This window comes from Rhinopithecus bieti, unplaced genomic scaffold (genome assembly GCF_001698545.2).
Source record: "Rhinopithecus bieti isolate Rb0 unplaced genomic scaffold, ASM169854v2 scaffold_68244, whole genome shotgun sequence".
NCBI lineage: Eukaryota > Metazoa > Chordata > Mammalia > Primates > Cercopithecidae > Rhinopithecus > Rhinopithecus bieti.
In genome coordinates this window covers 159,643-177,466 of record NW_016825829.1, presented here as the reverse complement: position 1 = coordinate 177,466, position 17,824 = coordinate 159,643, and the positions used below count along the sequence as shown (strand labels likewise).

The 17,824-nt window shown below is 57.2% G+C and overlaps 1 protein-coding gene across 1 annotated transcript in view; it reads right to left on the bottom strand.

The window, feature by feature from the left end:
- The window catches only part of LRPAP1 (LDL receptor related protein associated protein 1), a 19,702-nt gene extending 6,283 nt beyond the window's left edge, over positions 1 to 13,419 (bottom strand). Inside the window, exons 1-4 of the mRNA XM_017863147.1 lie at positions 13,073 to 13,419; positions 5,874 to 6,018; positions 1,281 to 1,402; positions 41 to 161 (exon numbers count right to left, since the gene is read on the bottom strand). Coding sequence (XP_017718636.1) covers positions 41 to 161; positions 1,281 to 1,402; positions 5,874 to 6,018; positions 13,073 to 13,279 — 595 coding nt within the window. The 5' untranslated portion in view covers positions 13,280 to 13,419. The remainder of the gene's footprint in view (positions 1 to 40; positions 162 to 1,280; positions 1,403 to 5,873; positions 6,019 to 13,072) is intronic.
- Positions 13,420 to 17,824: the final 4,405 nt, after the last annotated feature.

Here is a 17,824-nt window from a genome sequence, read left to right as displayed (position 1 = left end):
AGAGGGGCAGGGGGCAGGATGGGGTGGGGGCAGGGGGCACCTTCGGTCCTGCTCAGGGTCTCCAGCAGGACGTTGTACTCGTGAACTTTCTCTTTGTGATGCAGGAACTCCCGCCAGAGCTTGTCCAGTTCTTCGCTGGAGAATTTCCCAGAGGTCTTTGCCTAAGAGGGAAACAAGGCCTGGAGTGAAACCCGCCGTGGGCTCGTGTGGCTGGGGCCGCTCTTCAGCCGACTACTCCTCATGGCCAGGCAGGCCCTTGCCTACGTGAGTGCCGGGCCCGGTTCTTGGCCTCACGACCCTCCTGAGCCTCTATTAGGCTGGGTAGGGCAGGAAAACAAAAAACAAACCGGAGAAGAGCTGCCGGCAGGCAACCACCCTTCTCCTGGACATGTCCAGGCTCAATGGGGGACGGCTACTGAGCTGGCTGGGGTGGAGAGCGGAAGATCCCAAGGAGGGGAACAGGGCAGCATCCCAGTGACCCCAGACTTGCCTGGCTGTCCCGGCTGTAGGTGGTAAGGACAGCAAGGCCATCTTCCTAGGGAGACCTCTGCCAGCCTGTTCATTGTCATCCTACCTGCCTCCCGGCTACGGGGTGACGTGGATCACACACATCCAGGGAGGCCGCGTAGGACCCTCTCTCCCTCTCTGCCCCTTCTACCGACTCCATCTTTCCTGGCCAAGGACAATGAGCTGCGACTGGGCTGGTACAAGAAGTCCAGTTGTTGGCCCCAAATCAGTGTAATCCAGAGAAACTGTTCTGGAGCAGCAGCCACTGGAAATGGGGTAGCTGAAGCAGGTGAACACCCCGCCACAGCCCACCAGCCCTGCTGGGTCCCAGTGCCTGGCACCGCACCAACACCCCACACCCTTCCCAGGCACAGAGTGAGAGCCCAGCCCCACACACGAGCACACTCTTCTAATCACAGAGGCATGTTCAGAGCACCACTCACTAAATTAAAAATCGGACACAGAGCAAAGAACTCAGCCTGTGCTATGTCATGATCCCGTAACCACACATGACCAGAGCTGAAGCTCTGATAGCTGCAGGCCAAACAGTGCTCCTTTACTCAAAGAGCAAGGAATTTTCTAAACAGGAAAGCTGAAAATATTCACAGAAAGACAGTGGAATGGTTTCCTTAGGAAGCCACTGTCTTCCTGAGACTTCACCAAACCCCGGCTCCCACGCAGAGCAGAGACTACTCCCTCACAGGCCCCCACCTTAACACTCAACACAACGGCACCAATTCTGCACGGTACATATGGAAACAGTCGAGGAGTACCTTGTGCCACAGCTTTTCCAGCCTGGGATCATCCAGCCCGTCTTCCTGGGTGCCACTAAGGGAGTTGCTGGTCACCTGCCGAGCGTCCTTCTTCCCGTCCAGACCATACTTGGCCAAGATAACTAGGAGAGAGGGGAGGTTCTATTTGATATGGTTTCCTGTGAAAAACAGTCAACAGCTAACATATCTGGGTTGTCACAGTCGGTGAGACAGATTTGCCTCTCATTTTCCAAGAGTTTCCTTTCACCAGTTCCCTGGATGACCACTGGAGATATGGCAAGAACAAGAATGTACACAAGCGTGGGGGCTGTGGTCTTCCAGCGCTTAGAAATGGGTCCAGCGACTCACAGGACGCCCCCAGGACCTCCCTCTTTCCTACCAGGGACACACTGGCTGGAGTCCTCCATCAAGCTGTGTCCCCTTGAGACGCAGCTGTCGGAAGTGGCTGGTGGGCTGGGCTGTAAGAGTGGTAACCGATTGGCCCATCTTTGTAAACCAGTTGCACAGATTTTCAAAAACAAAATTTGCAGCCTCACCTGTTGCCATACGGCAAAAACTCTAAGGCCCACAGGGCAGAGGCCACCTGCAGAATGTGCAGGGTGATGGGGCTTCCTAACAGCCCACATCTTCTTTTATTGGAAGGAAAAACAGTTTCTAAAGGAGAAACGTCAGTGTCAGCAGCTTCTAACAAAAAGTTACGGTAGCAGACAGGAGGAGTAATGAGTCTGCAGTGTGCTGTGGCCCAGTCACTCCGGGAGCCCTCTAGGATCTGCCCACACAGTGTTCCCCCAGCCCCACTTCCCCAAGGGGTACTCAGCATCTGTGGGCTGTGTCTGTCACCACACACTGCCACAAACACGATATGAACGCAGGCGCTCAAAGCAGGCCCTGGTGCTGACAGGACTCAACTGTGGACGAGTCTGGCACCTGGGACATAAGAGCAGAGCCCGGGGCTGGTCTTGGCCTCCACAGGCAGTGGCTCTCCCGAGGCCCCAGTGCCCACTTCCAAGCCCTGCGCTGTGGCGCTGTGCCACAGGCCCTCTACTAGGTCTCCTGGAATCTGGGGCCAATACAAACCCGCCTGCCTCCTTAGCTGGTGGTGGGCTTGCCTGCCGCCCTTTCCTGGGGACCGGGGAATTATCCCAGGGCCCCCGCCTCCCACAGAATGGGGTCCTGCCTTCCCCTCCGGGCTGAGGGCCCCATGTGGGCCTCTCCCAAGACGCTGGGCATGGAGCCTCCCTTCGCCTCACACTTCCCCTCACTCCGAGGACCTCTTCACCCAGGTGGTGACTCCTGGACCCCAGCGCCTCCTCTGGGCCTTCACCCGTGACCCTACTGTACAGAATCACTCCCAGCGGGGCCTCTACATGCCCCGGGCTCAGCAGGTCCCACCCCCACACCTCTCCCAAAGGTCCGTCCTCTGTCACTGCCAGTCCTGGGGAGTGTCCCTGCCCCAGGGACATGCCAGAAGCCTCAGGCCTCCTTTCTCATCACCACCACCCTGGCCTCAGATCCCTCCTGTCTCATTCCGTCCAGAAGCCTGGGTCATGGGGGTCTCAAGGCCACGCACAGCATGTGCTCCTTGTGTTCTATCCTCTAAGCATGAAAAACCGGCCTGTGGTCTTGTCCCTGAGGAAAGCCATCTCCCCTGGCAGCAGTCAAGAGCTGCTAGTGCTGGGCACGGTCCTGCAGATGCACGCGTCAAAGCCCAACATGCTGGGCCTGTCTTCCATGGCAGGGAATTTATACGTGAAGTAACTATTTTAGGCTGGGTGTGGTGGCTCATGCCTGTGATCCCAGCACTTTGCGGGGCCAAGGCAGGAGGGCCATCTGAACCCAGGAGTTCAAGACCGGCCGGGGCAGCAAAGTGAGACCCCGTCTTTTAAAATAAACAAACAATTCAATAAATAATACTGGCTGTGGGGGAAGAAAAAATAAATGAAATAAATACATACATAAATACACAACATTTTTTAAAAAGTGGCCTGGATGTCTCCTGGCCTTAGAAGCTGGTGCTGGGCCTGCCTGTGAAGGCCGTACTGCCCAGCCCCCCGAGTCCAGCCACCGCTCAGTAGCGCTGAGGTCACACCCCCGGGCTATGTACCCCGAGCCTGAGAGGAAGACAGCGAGAGTGGGCCACGTCCTGGGGCTCTGAGGCTAGCCTGGCCCACGCCTTCCTAGTTGGAGCCAAAAGCTCTCAGCCAGAGCCCAAAGTGGCTGGTCAGACCCCACCAAAAGGCAGAGTGCCCAAGGCTGTGATCAGCAGCAGGGACTATGGAAAGTTCTGGATTCTGGAGGTGCTGGGTTCTGCATGGAATGGAGTCACAGAACACTGAAGCTGGAGGGGCCTCAGGAGCATCCAGCCCTTGGAGCTCCTGGGGAGGACAAACATGGCCCCACACTCCCGGTGTGTGGAGGACAGACGCCGCCCCACACTCCGTGCCTGGGGAGTGAAGTGGCCCTGGGGGCACGGTGCGGGTGAGGACAGCCGTGAACCCCAGAGCAGAGCAGAGCAGAGCGTGGCCTGTCTCAGGGCGGACCTCAGCATGGGCAATGCCAAGGGCAAGCCTACAAGGTGTGCTGCCCAGGCACACCTGGTGGCTATGGCTGGTCCCCCAGGTGTGGTATCAGCCTTGATAATGGCAAGGGGGACCTTGGGGATTCAGGGGCCACACCCAGAAGATGGCGGGCAGCTGGCCAGGACGAGCCTCTCTCCTGAGTGTGGGCACGGTCTGCTTCTGGGACACCGGCTCCTAGAGTCCCACTAAGTCTTCTGCCAGGTCACTCGGCAATGGCAGAAAACAAGACAGCTCCACTTGGGCCACAGACCTGGACACCCTGCAAGGACACTGGCTGGCCCGCAGGAGGGAGCAGGTCCTTAGCCCACTTCTGTGCCCCCTGCAAGCTCCTCCATCTCCTCCAGGCCCTGAATGCTGCCCTGCTGCATAGCCAGTCCTTTCTCCCTGCGAGGCACCTCCAGGACAGGCTCTTTTCCGGCCCTTGGGAATGGCCCTCTAGACACACTGGTGGGGATGCAACCATCCTGAATTGTTTCAGCCATGTCTCTGTTCCCCAGGCAGTCCCTGCCGCCATGTCTGGGATTATATCCCACCTAGACTCTCAAACATGGTGGCATAAACCAGCAAAAATGAAGCCAGCCCTCTGCCTTTAACCCAGGCGCAGTCACATGACACGTCTGCTGATGTCTGCTGATGGGAGAAGAGGGGTGGCTGGGAACAGACCACCTGCTCAGGAGTCAGAAAACCCTGGCTCCAAATCTTTGCTGCACTACTTGGCTCTGCAACTCCAGACAAATTACCCTCTCTGAGCCTGTCAAACGGGATGACAGAGTTTTGAGGAGTAGGTGTTAGAGCATCAGGCCTAACGAAGGAACTCCATAGACACCTCCCCTCCTTACCAGAGACAACCCGGGCGCTGCAATGCCTGGGGCCACCAGTGCGTGGGAAAGCAGGGCTACAGCAGGCTCCAGACACGGCCAGGGCTCTGGGGCTACCCTCAGTGTGATGGCAGCCACCCACCCTCAGTGGAGTGTCCCACTTGGTTCACAACCACTGTCCCGTGAGACAGGAGGAGGAAATGGAGGTGGGGGGGTCCAGGTCACACAGGGAGCAGCCAGGGAGGGGACTGGGAAAAGGGTGTCTTGGGGTCAGGCCCAGGGGCAGCAGTTGGGTTGAGGCGCAACAGCTCCTGTGGCTGCTGTACGTAGCTGACAGCAGGCGGCTAAGCACGCGACTCCCTGGAGCAGCCCCAAGCCCAGTCCCACAGGCCCACCTGGTGTGCGTCCTGTCTGCCAGTGCCCTGCCGACGGGCCTGTGGTGAAGGAGAATGGCGGAGGAGAGGGGTCCAAAAGGAACAGTCGCAACTCTGTCATTTAAAACCCTCCTGGCTCCGAGGACATACCTGCCTTCTGTATGCTGGTACCAAGCAGGCGACTGTCCTGCTTCTTCTTGAACACTACAGGGACAAGGGGCTCACTAACTGCATCACAACTAAGTGTCCGTTCTGACTCTTAGAAAGCTATTCTGACAACATCTGGAATATGTCCCCAAACTTCAAGATGCCAGGGCAGACCTCCTTCCTCCTCTGGGAGACAGAGCCTCCTGCTGTCCTCTGGCCCCTTCCTGCGCCCAGTGCCCCTGCCCTGGTCTTCCCTCCGGTGTGCCAATGGCACTTGTGACAGCAAAGGAGCAGAGACCATGGCCAAGGGCACATCTGCGCTCAGAGGAGCTCCCCGTAGGGTGCACCCAATGGGACGTTTGGCCAAGAGCCAAGGAGTCAGAGGCGTAGCCCACAGCACTGAGGCGAGCGACCACCATCCTCATGAGGGTGAGCCTCCCCGCAACCACTAAGGCCAGTGGCCACCTCCCTCACGAGGGTGAGCCCCCCAACCCAAATCCTAAGCTTTCTGGGCACTCGGGATGCTCAGGGGAAAGGCTCATTTTGGATATCCAGATTAAGCATAATGCAAATATTCCCAAATCCAAAAACAAAAACCGACATCCAAAACACTGCCACTCTCAAGCATTTAGGAAGACGGATACTCGACCTGCATTAGGAAACAAACAAACGGACCATTGAGGTTGCGTATGAGTCTCGCTTCCTTCTCCCCATCTTTGTCCAAACCATCAAGCTTTAGTTTCTTCCAGGCAAGTTCGTCCCTCTCCTGTATCTTCAGATCAGCGTGGAGCTCGGCCAGCCTCACGGGAGGAAGATGTAGCTGCGAATGAAGGGGAGGGGACTGTGAGCCACAAGCAGGATGGACCAGGACACAGCTGGAAACTGACCTCGGAGGAGGCTGGCCACCGGGAGGTTCTGGGAGAACAGGAGGAGGTGGAGTCAGGGTCACCGTCAGCAGGATTCAAACCCCACAGGTTTTGACAAGAACACGGCACGGACATCAGTCTCTAGGCCCGTCTGTATACGTGATCTGGAAACCCCAAGTCCATCGGGGGCTGCCCACCAGCAGCAGCTGCCCATTCCTGGCCGGCTGTAAGAAGACACCCCACCCTTCCCACCCTAGCACCTGGGGACAGTCAACAGGCACCTGGATAAACAGGGCAGGAAGAACATACCACTGCATTACCATTCCACTGCAGACACCACTGCAAGGACACAGACACCCAGAAGTTCTTTTTAAAAAATCACTGTAATCTCAGATTTGCCCCATCTTCATTTCCCAAAGACCCTTCGTCACCACCTCTCAAGTGTTCCATGATCGGAACTGTCTTGCTGTGATGGTTCTTACACAGCCCCAGATCCTTCTGGAGCAGGAATCTGTCACCCTCTCACTTACCTGCTGGCATAGACCACACAGGCAGGGCCCTGGAACGAGCTGCTGCACTGGGGCTGAGGATCTTCCCCACCCCACCCTCACACCCCTCCGCAGGGCAGGCCACGCTTCCTCCATCCCACCCCTCCCTCCCAGCTCTGGGACCCTGGGTGAAGGAAGGAAGGAAGTGAGGTGACCGCTGGGCACACTGCTTTTTGGTTGTAAAGACAGGATTTAGGTCAAGAGTGTCCCCATGTCAGAATGACTGGGCCAGAATACCAGGCGGCCAAGGCAAGCAGTAGAACGAAACCCACCGGCCAGCTCTTATCAACGCTGGCCTCAGGGCTGGCCTGGCGAGCCCTTCAGGGAAGAAAAGCCTCTTCTGTGCAGAGCAGAGTAGCCCAGCTGTGTGAACCAGAACGTGTCATGAGGTGGCATCAGGGTTCACGGAGACAGGGTGCTGTCTGGGGAGGCTAGGCCACATGCCTGTCATGACACCAGCACATTAAAGGCTCTGTGGAGTCCCGCAGCAAAGGAAGTGCTCGGCACTGTGCAGTGCAGATCCCCAAACCTCTCAGCTCTCAGGAGGGTTCCCTTCCCTGGGCACCTGCATTCTCACATTCCCCTGGGGCTGGTCCCCACGAGCTGCCCGTGGTTCTAGGAGGGAACCCCAGCTCCGGCTTCTGAGCTCCAGAGGCCCATCACCCAATGCCTGTCTCTGATCATGCGTGTTTCAACACGGTCTGTTTTCCCTCAGGGGTTTGAAATATTAACCTTTAATCTATACCTCATTAGCTATTTTCTAACATAAATACAACACAAGCTAGTATCCAAAGTATGTGTGTTCAACAAAGTTTACACAAAACAGTGAACATCCCCAGGAAGTGTCATGAGCCGGCTGCCTTCCCAGTGTCCTGCAGCCCACACCACCTTGCAGCCCGAAGCCTCAGGAGGCCCGGCCCTCAGGCCTGCACTGCACAGGGGCACACGTTTCTTTCAAGACTCGCATGAAGCCAATTATGGGTGTTTGGCACACCCCACACTCTGGAACCTCCTCGCCTCGCTCTGCCCGTATCTAGACTGAGCCCATCCTGCTCCCTGCAGCTCAGTCTGTGTTGGGCCTAGGAGGAAGGAGACCCCTAACCACAGGCCCTGTTGCCAGCTGGGTGCTGGGACTGTCAGCTCCACCCTCTCTCCTCTCAGAAGCCCAGCCTGACTCCGCGGCTGCCCTAGCCACACAGGCCCCACCCTCCAGGAGTTTAAAATTTACTTAGAGACAAATCCAGACCACTGAGCCAAGTCCCCCAGTGGTAAAAAGAGAGCAAACAGTAGGCACAAAATGAATGGCAGGGCCTAGGGCAGAGAAAAGCTTCTAATTCTCTAGAAGGTTCTCTAACCCTTGGTCGGTGGTCCCAGGCAGTCTTTTGTCTGGGCCCTCCTGGTAGATGCTCTGCGACCCCTTCTCTACAGGGGCTGCTTTCCAGGATTGTCCCGACCTGAAAACCCTTTCCCTGGCGGCCTCCGACACACCCCTACCTGCGTGCCTCTTCCCCAGCCAGCCCCATTCACCCAGTCCCTTCTCCCCAGAGCTCCACCCCATGCCCCTCTGTGCCCCGGACATTCGTCTGCAGTGTCCACTGGAAGGCCCTAGGAGGCCTGAAGTCTGATCTGAGCGTCCCCAGCAGGAGGACCCGGGACAAAGAGGCACCTGAGTGATGCTGAACTCTGAGAAGGGGCAGTCTGCGCCTCAGGAGGAGGGGGAGCCCACACCTGCCTATCTTGTTTGTGACCCAAACTTCTGGAGAAACGGGTCTGCTTTTATCTCTGCTTACCCGTGGCTGCTGCTACCCCGTAGGCATCTTACCTACCGCGCTGCACTGCCCGGGAGGGCCCGAGATGCGAGGCCCACAGCGATGTTCCAAGCCAGAAGCAGCACCCTGGGGTGGGCAATCCTGGCCCATGCTCTCGAGTGTGTGCTGGCCCTGACGGGCCCCGGGTCTGCCCTCTTTGGTTGCAGGGGAGAGGACGCAGGTATCCCATGACTGCCCGTGGGCTGCCCACTGGAAAGCGGAGCTGAAGACCCCGGGCTGCTGAAGCCCTGGGCCCATCCTGGCAGGCTCACAGCCAGGCGCCAATCCCGGTAACCTGCGGTCCTCACTGGACTCCTGTCTGCCTCCCCAGGATGCTAGAGAATCAAGGGCAGGTGCTCTGTGCGCTGTAAAATCTGCAACCCACAGGGAAAAGTCATTTTCTCCTTCTGATTCCCCAACTCTCAGGCAACAGGGGGTCTAAATTTCACACCGCATGTCTCCCAAAAGCCAGCTCCCTTTCCCTTAATATGCGGCTGCCAGTGCTCAGCGCAGAAGGGGCCAGCCTGGTGACCGCCACAGAAAGCAGCCCCGGCTCTGTGCAGAGGAAGACCAGCAGGTCATGTGCAGAGCCCCAGACCCCACGTCTGGATTCCTTCACCTCTCTCAAGTTAAATGTTAATGCATCAAGTTAGAACTACCTTGTGGAAACCAAATGCAGAAAACAACCTGTCAAACATGAAGCAGTGAGGCAAATCATCAACAACCAGGGAACGCATGCAGGGAAGAAAGCCAGCTCAGCTGAACAAATGACACTGGTCCTGTGTCCTCAGACACAAGCAGAGCCGACCAGGTCCTCCTGACCAGACCCAAGGGCCCAGCACTGCTCGGGACCTCAGCAGCGGCCCTCCCCCACACAGCACAACCTGCGTGCCAGCAGAGCATTCCGGAACTTTCCAGCAACCTGCTACTGCTATTTGATGCCCCAGGAAACCCAGGCCAGGGTTCACAACTAAGCCACTGGTGTCAATCTGCACATATAGCACAGTTCAGGCTGGGCAGGTTCCAATGCAACCAGGACCATCAATGGACCACCTCTTCAGAAGGCATGTGCCATCCTCCCAGCGTTCACCTGAGTGCCCACACCAGACTGAAAGGCACCCACCCTGAGGAGCAGGCGACCAAGGCTTCCTGGCATGCTGCACCTGTCTCACCACGGCAGGTGGCAGGGCACTGTCCAGGCCTAGCCATCGTGTCCCAGCTCCTTCACCTGAGCTCCGTGGACAACCGTACCCGCCTTGAGCTGCTGTGAGGTCATGCATTGGTCTGGTGAGTCCTAGGTGCCCGTGGAGGCCGCCAGCTGGCCCATCCTCAGAGGCCCTTCTCAAGCCAGGGAGGACGCTTGAGAGATGGGGTGGGGCTCTGAGGACTCCTCTCTGCAGACCTCAGTTTCCACTCATCAGACCTCTGTGAACAAGATTCTTCACACACTCTCATCGCAGTCACCATTCACGCCAGAACTAAGGACTGCCCGGGTGCGGTGACTCCTGGGATCACGCCTGTAATCCCAGCACTTTAGGAGGCAGAAGCGGGAGGATCACTTGAGCCCAGGAGTTCGAGACCAGCCTGGCCAACATGGTGAAACCCCATCTCTACTAAAAATATAAAAATTAGCCAGGCATGGTGGCACATGCCTGTAATCCCAGCTACTCAGGAGGCGGAGGCACGAGAATGGCTTGAACCTGGGAGGTGGAGGTTGCAGTGAGCTGAGATTGCGCCACTGCACCCCAGCCTGGGCGACAGAGCAAGACTCTGTCAAAAAAAAAAAAAAAAAAAAAAAAAAAAAAAAAAAAAAACAACTAAGGACCTACGTATGGCCAAAGACTCCAAGCTCACAGCACCATGCAGCCCAGGCCAAGAGGTACACGAGTGTGTCCCTGAGCGCACCGCAGCTGGACCATGCGGACCCTGGAGTTTACTCCTCAGCATCAACACAACACACAGAGCTCCGAAGAGGCAGAATCCCCCAAAGGCATCTGCAAGCACAAGGGCTCTGCACGCCCTCCGACTCCGACCGCCAAAGCTCCAGGGACAGCCTCTGCTTAGGAGTCTTGCAACACAGCGGAGCCCGCCTGTGAAAGAGGAACCGGGAGAGTTCACGGGCGCTGGAGAGGATGAAGCAGCAACCTCCTGGCCGGGTCTCACCGGATGAAAGCGGGTCTCGGCGTCTTCTTGGAGGCACCCACCCCTATCTGTGCCTCAGGGCAGGTCTCACAGCCCAAGCCCATCAAAGGCAAAGGTTTCCTGAGACGCTCCCTTTACCCTACGCCTACTGACACATTAAGCAATCCTATATGCCAGGACACAGCTTTACATGCAGAAAACAGGGATGCGATGTTTTCATGAAGCAAATCAAAGAAAGGACAAGACCGTCCTGGCTGCTGAGCGCAGGTCACAGGAGGCTGAGAGCAGCGGCTGCAGAGCCAGGCGGGACGTGCTTCTCTGAAAAAGCAGCCCTCGCCTCAGTTATCTTCCAGGTGGCGACTCAAGACCCCGTCTCTGTCTGATACCCACCTAGAGTGGCAAGTCAGGTGGGGTAAGAAGCCAACTGGAGTGACTGTTTGCACAAACAATTCTCTGCCCCTACGTTCAAACTGACTGTGGCTCCTCCTGCCTCCTGACCACCCTAGGCCCTAGCACGCTCAGCAGCAAGAGCCACAGCATGAAGACCACCCGCCATGCGTCACCGCCACTGATAACCTCAAAAAGACCAGGACGGGTCTGACGCCTGCACGCTTGGCTCCGGGATACAATACCCTCGCAGCACCGCCGCCCTCCAAGCTTCCATTACCTGGAAGGAAAATCAAGATGAACGGGCTCTGCAGGCCTGCCTGCCAGAGGACCAGGCTCTCTGCAAGGGGGGAAGACACACAAAATCCCCCCAAAACACCCTCACCCTCAAAGAACTTCACATTGTGTTCAGCAAAAAAGACTTGTTCACGCAACTAGAACTTCAGGACTTAAAGGGACCAGAAAGACCATCTAGTCCAAGGCTCAGTCCAAAGTGGAGGTGAGCAGCTTGCCCTACCACGGTGCCCAGTGAACCTCAGGGGAGGTTCAGGAGACAAGACCAGACCCAAAACTGAAACCAGTCAGGCGAGCACCCAGCACCGGGGGGCTAGGGGCACAGGGACGGTGCATGGGCAGCCCGAGGGCAGGCGTATCACTGCAGGCGCCCTGGGCTGACAAACACCGAGGACCAGCTGGAGGTGGCTGCAGGTAAGGTGGGGTGCACCAGGGCGGCCCTACAGGGCAGGTGGAAGACTTGGGCCAGCACCCAAAAGCAAAGGGAGCCGCTGGGGTTCCTGGGCCCCAGTACACTTCCTTTGCGCCACCTCCAATCGGTCAGGGGGTCAGGGAGTCTCTTTAGGGCTCCCCATTCCTCATGGGGAGGGGGGACTCCACCCACTCAACAGATGCCCAGTGCAGCGGGCACGGGGAGGCAGCGCTGCACCCCAGCTGCTCCTGGTCACACCTGTTCCCTGCTGCTGGGAGGCCATCATCACATCCAAACCCAGCCCCATCCCCAGCTCCTCCAGAATCCCTTCCTCCAAGAAGCCGCCCTGCCGCTCCAGCCCAGAGCATTCTCCCACCTCCGCAGGCTGAACATTACGCGTGGGGCTTGACTGCTGGTCCCAGGAGCAGCTCAGAAAGGGCCTGTGGAGCTGATGCCCAGGCGTCAATCCCCATCCCCAAGCAGTCTTATAACCGTCTGTCCCTCCCCCATCTGTTTCTTTCCTCCCTTTTCATTCCAAAAGTTCTTTCTTATTCTACAAATCATTTACTTTTCCTCTCAAAGACTCAGGAATGCTTAGAACTGGAATACTGAGACAGAGATCTAATCTGACTCCTGCATTTGAGGTGAGATACTGACGCCCAGATGGTGGGCATGGTTCGAAAACACCCATTTCAGGAACACCTAACAAATGAAGCAACCGTATCTTCACGAAGAGAGCAGCTGGCCTAGGGTCACGCGCCAATTAGGAAGCTGTTGTCCCAGGGGGCCCCACTGGCCGAGCCACCTTGGGGGTGCCCTTTCCCCTCGGGCCTCCGTACCTTCATCTCTCAAATGAAGGTGGTCAGGTAAGCGCCCTGTTAAGACTGACTTTCAGCATTCCTAAGGTCGCGTTTTATGTGCTCTAAACCGATCCCATCTCCTCACCTCCTCATTTCTCGCTCAAATGAACAAGCACGGGCTTGCTCCTGGGATTCCTTCTCTCCCTGGACACGTCTGTCTACCCAACATTATCTCCCTATGTGGGGAAACAAGATTTTTCTTGTTTCCCCACATAGGGAGATAAGGTTGAGGGAAGCGGCAAAGGCTCGGGAGGCAGGAGACCTGTGATCTAGCCTGGTTCTGCCCCTACGCTCCGGTCAGCAGGCCGCCCAGGGTGGGGAGGGCGACACTGACCCTCGGGGTGCCGGCCGCAACCTGCTCCACATGGCGTCGCCGCCGGCACGGGTACCTTTCCTGCTGCAGAAGGGGTCGGGGCGCCCCACTTGACACTTGGGGGAGGCTGTGCCAAGTACAGGGCGCGTGGGGCACAGGTGCCCCGGCTGTGACCCCCTCGCCTCCGACCCCGGGCCCCGCTCCACTGCCCCAACCACGGCCGCCGCCCCCGGGTCGCGCTCACCCGCTGAGCCTTCTCCCACAGCTGGTTCAGCTTCTCCATGCGGAACTCCTCCCCGGACTCGCGTTTCGGGGGCGGCTCGGGCTGGTTCTTCTCCCGCGAGTACTTGCCTCCGTGGCTCGCCGCGGGCCAGGGCCCAACCAAGACCAGCAGCAGCAGCACCAGCGCCGGGAGCCCGCGCAGAAACGACCCTAGCCTCCGCGACGCCATCTTTCTCTGCGACTGGCGCTGCGCGGAGAGACCCAGCCAGTCGATGCCCCGCCCACTACCCCCTCCCCGCCCACCGCGCAGTCTCCTGGGAATTGTAGTTGCTCCGTGCGCGGTCGGCCGCGGCGAGGCCGCCGGCGGACTCCAGAGCCCAGGAAGCCCTGCGCAGGCGCATGCGTTTCCCAGGCAACCACGCCGCGGACAGAGGCTGCTGACCAGGGCTGGGGATACCATTGGAGAATGAGGGTGGCCGGGCTGGAGCAGAGACCAGGCCTCACTCAGAGCCCGGAGCCGGGAGTCCGAACTACTCGAGGCCTCTTTCCCCCTCTGCCCCGCAAAAAGAGCGGAAAGCCCAGGAACCAGGCTGTCTGGCTGAGCCTGATAATGCTCCGGCTTCACGCGCACTGACGCCGACTCTTGCGTGCCAGGTGCCGTAGCTGGGTTAGGACTGCGGGCCCGGCCTGGCGCTGAGGAGCCTGGCCCAGCCCGCTTCTGCCCTCCGCGGAGCGCCTGGCCGCGGGTGAGCGCAGGCCAGGTTGTCCTGGGAACGCAGGGCCGCGCAGGCGTCCCCCCACGTCCCGGAGCCCCGCTCCAGCGCGCGTCCAGAGAGCCTGCTCTCGCGCCTGCTGCAAGGCAGGGCTTCGCGCGCTTTTCTCCAACTCACTACACTCTAGGAAATCCAGAACCAAAGTTAGCGTAGTCCGCTCGTTGGGGGCTTTTGGCCAGCGAGTTGGGAAGTGCCCTGGAGGTAGCGCGGGAAACAAGAGGAAGGAGGGAGACAGACGGCAGCTGGGCCCCTTTGGGCTCAGAGGAGGGACAAGGGGAGCTCATCTGGCAAGAACGATCTGAAGAGGCCTCCAAGGGTGGGCGGAATTTTGCCTGGGGAGGGAGAAATTTCCGACTGGAGGAACAATGACGAAGAGGGTGAAGAGAGCCTGGGCATCTTGGGAGAAATTAATGTTAATTCATTTCCTTTTTTTTTTTTTTTTTTTGCGTGGGGTCGGGGGGATAGGGTCTCTGTCATCCAGGCTGGAGTAGAGTGGCACGATTATGGCTCACTGCAGCCTCGACCTCCTGGGCTAAAGCGATCCTCCCGCCTCCGCCTCCCATGTAACTGGGACTACAGATGCGTGCCACCACGCCCAGCTAATTTTTGAAATTTGTTGCAGAAGTTAGGTCTCCCTATGTTTTCCAGGCTGTTCTCCAACTCCTGGGCTCAAGCAACCCTCCTGTCTTGGTCCCCCAAAGTGCTGGGATTACAGGCATGGGCCCCTGGGCCTACCCTAATTTACATTTAAATTGTATCTTGTGTTGGTCCAGGGAAGATTTCAGGTGCCTGGAATCAAGGTTATCTGCTGCTGTCCTTTGCTGCTTCTCCAGTATTTTCAGAGCCATCGTTTCATTTATTTTTTTCCAGCTGTTGAGTTGTTTCAGGCAAAAGGGTAAAGTCAGTCTGTTACTGCATCTCAGCTGGAAGCACAAGTTCCCACTATGGGATGTATGGGGGAGAGGAGGTAAAGGAATCCCCCAGGAGGGTGGTGGAGGGAGAATGACCTCATGCAAAGGGACTCCAGAGACAGATCAAATGCTGTCATTGCCATCATTGCATGTTTTTAAGCCTCAGGACAGAATGGCCAGGTGAGCCTGGCCTAGATTCTCACCGGTGCCTGCCTTCCCCATGTGTTCCCGCGTTCCTGCTCTTCTCTCCATCTCCTGGTGCCTAGAATCAGAGGTCACCCGTTTTACCCCACATACATGTTTTGCCCTGATCCCACTCCTGAGAGCTACAGGTAGCTCTTGATGGGCTTAGAAGGGGACAGTCCAAATTGGCCCATCCCCCCATAAGCATGTCCCTGTTGGTCATCTGGAATGTGGTCCTCACTGCAAATGTTCCAGCTCTGTGAATCCTGTCGCAGTGTCTTCAGAAAGGCCCTTTATAAACCCACAGGAAATGGAAGCCGGACTGGGAGCAGAGTATTTGGGGATCCTGCATCTTACAGTGGTGTGGGGTCCTAGGAGCCATTTTCTATACAGCCCGGTTTCCCAGATAACTAAGCAATATTGTATGTGAGGTTACACACCCAGACAGTGAAACTAAAAAGAAGCAGGGGACAGCTAAAGGTTGGGATGAATGATACCTGGGCTGGGGAAGGAGGGAGGATGCAATGGGTGGACACAGACAGGCTTCCAAAGTGGTGTCCAGGTTGTATTTCTTCACTAGGTGGTGGGCACACAGGCGTGCATTTTTCCTTACTTTTAAATTGTAGATATTTCATACACTCCCCCGTATGCATTATACATTTCAAATTAGTACATCTTTTAAAAAATCACAGTGGTTGATGTAATCAGCATGGGTGCCAGGCGCATAGCAGGGACTCCAGGTCAGGGCATTGCTCTTCTCTTGGGCTCTTCCTCTAGGGCTGAAAGTTTATTTCTCACCCCTGCTCCCCCCCCCCCATGCCAGCCCATGTCTCTAAGCGGTGAGGGGAAGGTGTGTGAACAGAGACAGATGTGGCCCTGCAGGAGCCCAGAGGGAGGGCCATCGGCCTTGGTGAGAATGGATTGTGAGGCTGGCCAGCGCTGAAGCGGAGTAGCTTGCTTACTAGAGCAAAGGGGAACCGTGCTATAGGACCATCTCTCAGAGCAAAACAAATTGAGTGTCTTGAAAAGCCTGGCATGGAGGACTGTCCGGCTTTCAGAAGCGAGAGTGTTCAGCCTGACTTCAGGGGCACAAGGTTCTTGCTGCCTGGTCCTGTTCTGTAGTACGCGGCTGTCCCTGACTGGCTGGGTTTTGGAAGCATGCAGCATTGTCACTGACTGATTGGGGCTTTCCTGCCATGACAGCCAAAGAGCAGTTTGTTTTTGTCCTTGAGTTTGGACTATAGATAATTATTTTCTCCAGGCAAAGGCAGGAAGCACACGGGAACAGGTAGCACCAGGTGGCTGCAGGCAGGCGGTCTGGCTGGAGCTCAGTGCAGAAGCACAAGGCGGTGGTGAGGAGAGAGGCAGCCCCAGGGGACTGAAACGCCGCTGGAAAGAGGATTCCACCCAGAGCAGTGGAAATCACAGAGTGATCCTGAGGGGAGATTTACACAGAGATGCATTCGAGGAAAAGCAGAGACCAGTGGGAATACTGGTGCTCTCCGCCAGAGGAGAGGCGACAGTGATGGGGACGAGATAGAGACACCGAGGTAGTGAAGATGGAGAGGCCATGTGAAGGTGGAAGGGACAGAATTTGGTGACAAGAGTCCAGACTGACACCCAGGTTTCCACTCGGGGAGACCAGAAGGTGGCAGGGCCAATTCCAATGCCAGCTCTCCGGGGAGAGCACGCTCAGAAGGAAGATGCGAGTCCAGGTCCCCATGGGATAGATGTGGAGCCCTCCTGGGGCATTGAACTCCATAGATCTGGCAATCGGGGGCAGAGGGGTCCAGGGAAGAGGAGACAGAGATCTGGGGACCACCCACAAAGGCAGAGTGGGAAGGGGATGGAGTGCTCTGGAGGGAGCCAGCATGAGGGTGCGAGAAGGAGCTTGTAAAGGAAGCAGAGCAGCAGCCAGGACAAGGGAAGACACCCGCAAGGAATTGGCCTGCAGACCCCAGGGTCGAGGAGGCTTTAAGGAGGAGTGCATGGGGAGCGTTGGACCCTCAGAGACTGAACGCACAGAGGTTGGTGTGGATGCCTGTGGCCTCTGCCCTTGCAACAACCTCTGTCTTGGGTCAGGTTTCCTGGAAGCAGAGCTGAAATGGAATTCCTATGGAGGTGATTATGGAGGGGGTGCTCCTAGGAAAGGAGAGTGGGGGTAGAGAGCCGGTACAGAGAGCTGAGCAGGGCTGTGACTGCTTCAGCCTGGTTGGATGAAGGGGAGCTCAGGAACACTGCACCTCATGGCTGTCCCTGCCTTGAGGCCAGGACCATTTTGTGCCTCCTCTCCCTTCCCGAATCAATCAGGCACTGGGTTGTGGGGGAGGGTGTGACCTCCTGGGTGAGGCAGTTTTCCCACTTGGCCTAGGGCAATGAGCCTCCGCTGTCCTCAGCTAGCCACTATCGCCTGGAGACAAGTGAGACCCCACGTGCTTGGGCAAAACCAACCGTTTCCCAGCTCCCAGCACTAGGGAGGGTCTGAGTAAGACCATCCTCAGCTGCCTCCTCTGCTGGCATACTTCCTGACTGTCACTCCTTCCCCCACCGTCTGCCACTGTAGACTCCAGGATGAAGCTCATTATGCTGCTTCTCCCTCTGTATGGAGAGTTCGAGTCCCCCAGGCCACCCCTTGCCCCAGACAGCTCTGTATTTCAGCTTCTCAGACACCTTCCCCCATCCCCAGTTCCTCCAAACCCTCCCACTCTCGAACTCATGACCAGCCATGAGCAACGTCCCGTATCCTAAACTTTTTGTAAACCAAAAATAAAATGCTGAGGCCCCCCCAACCATCTGAATGGACTTCCTCCTCTGCCAGGGCACTCTTAAAATGTAACCTGAAAGACTGGTTCGGGCCATGGTGGGAAGTGGGTGTCAGATTTGCATCATTATCGCTCAGACTTTAGT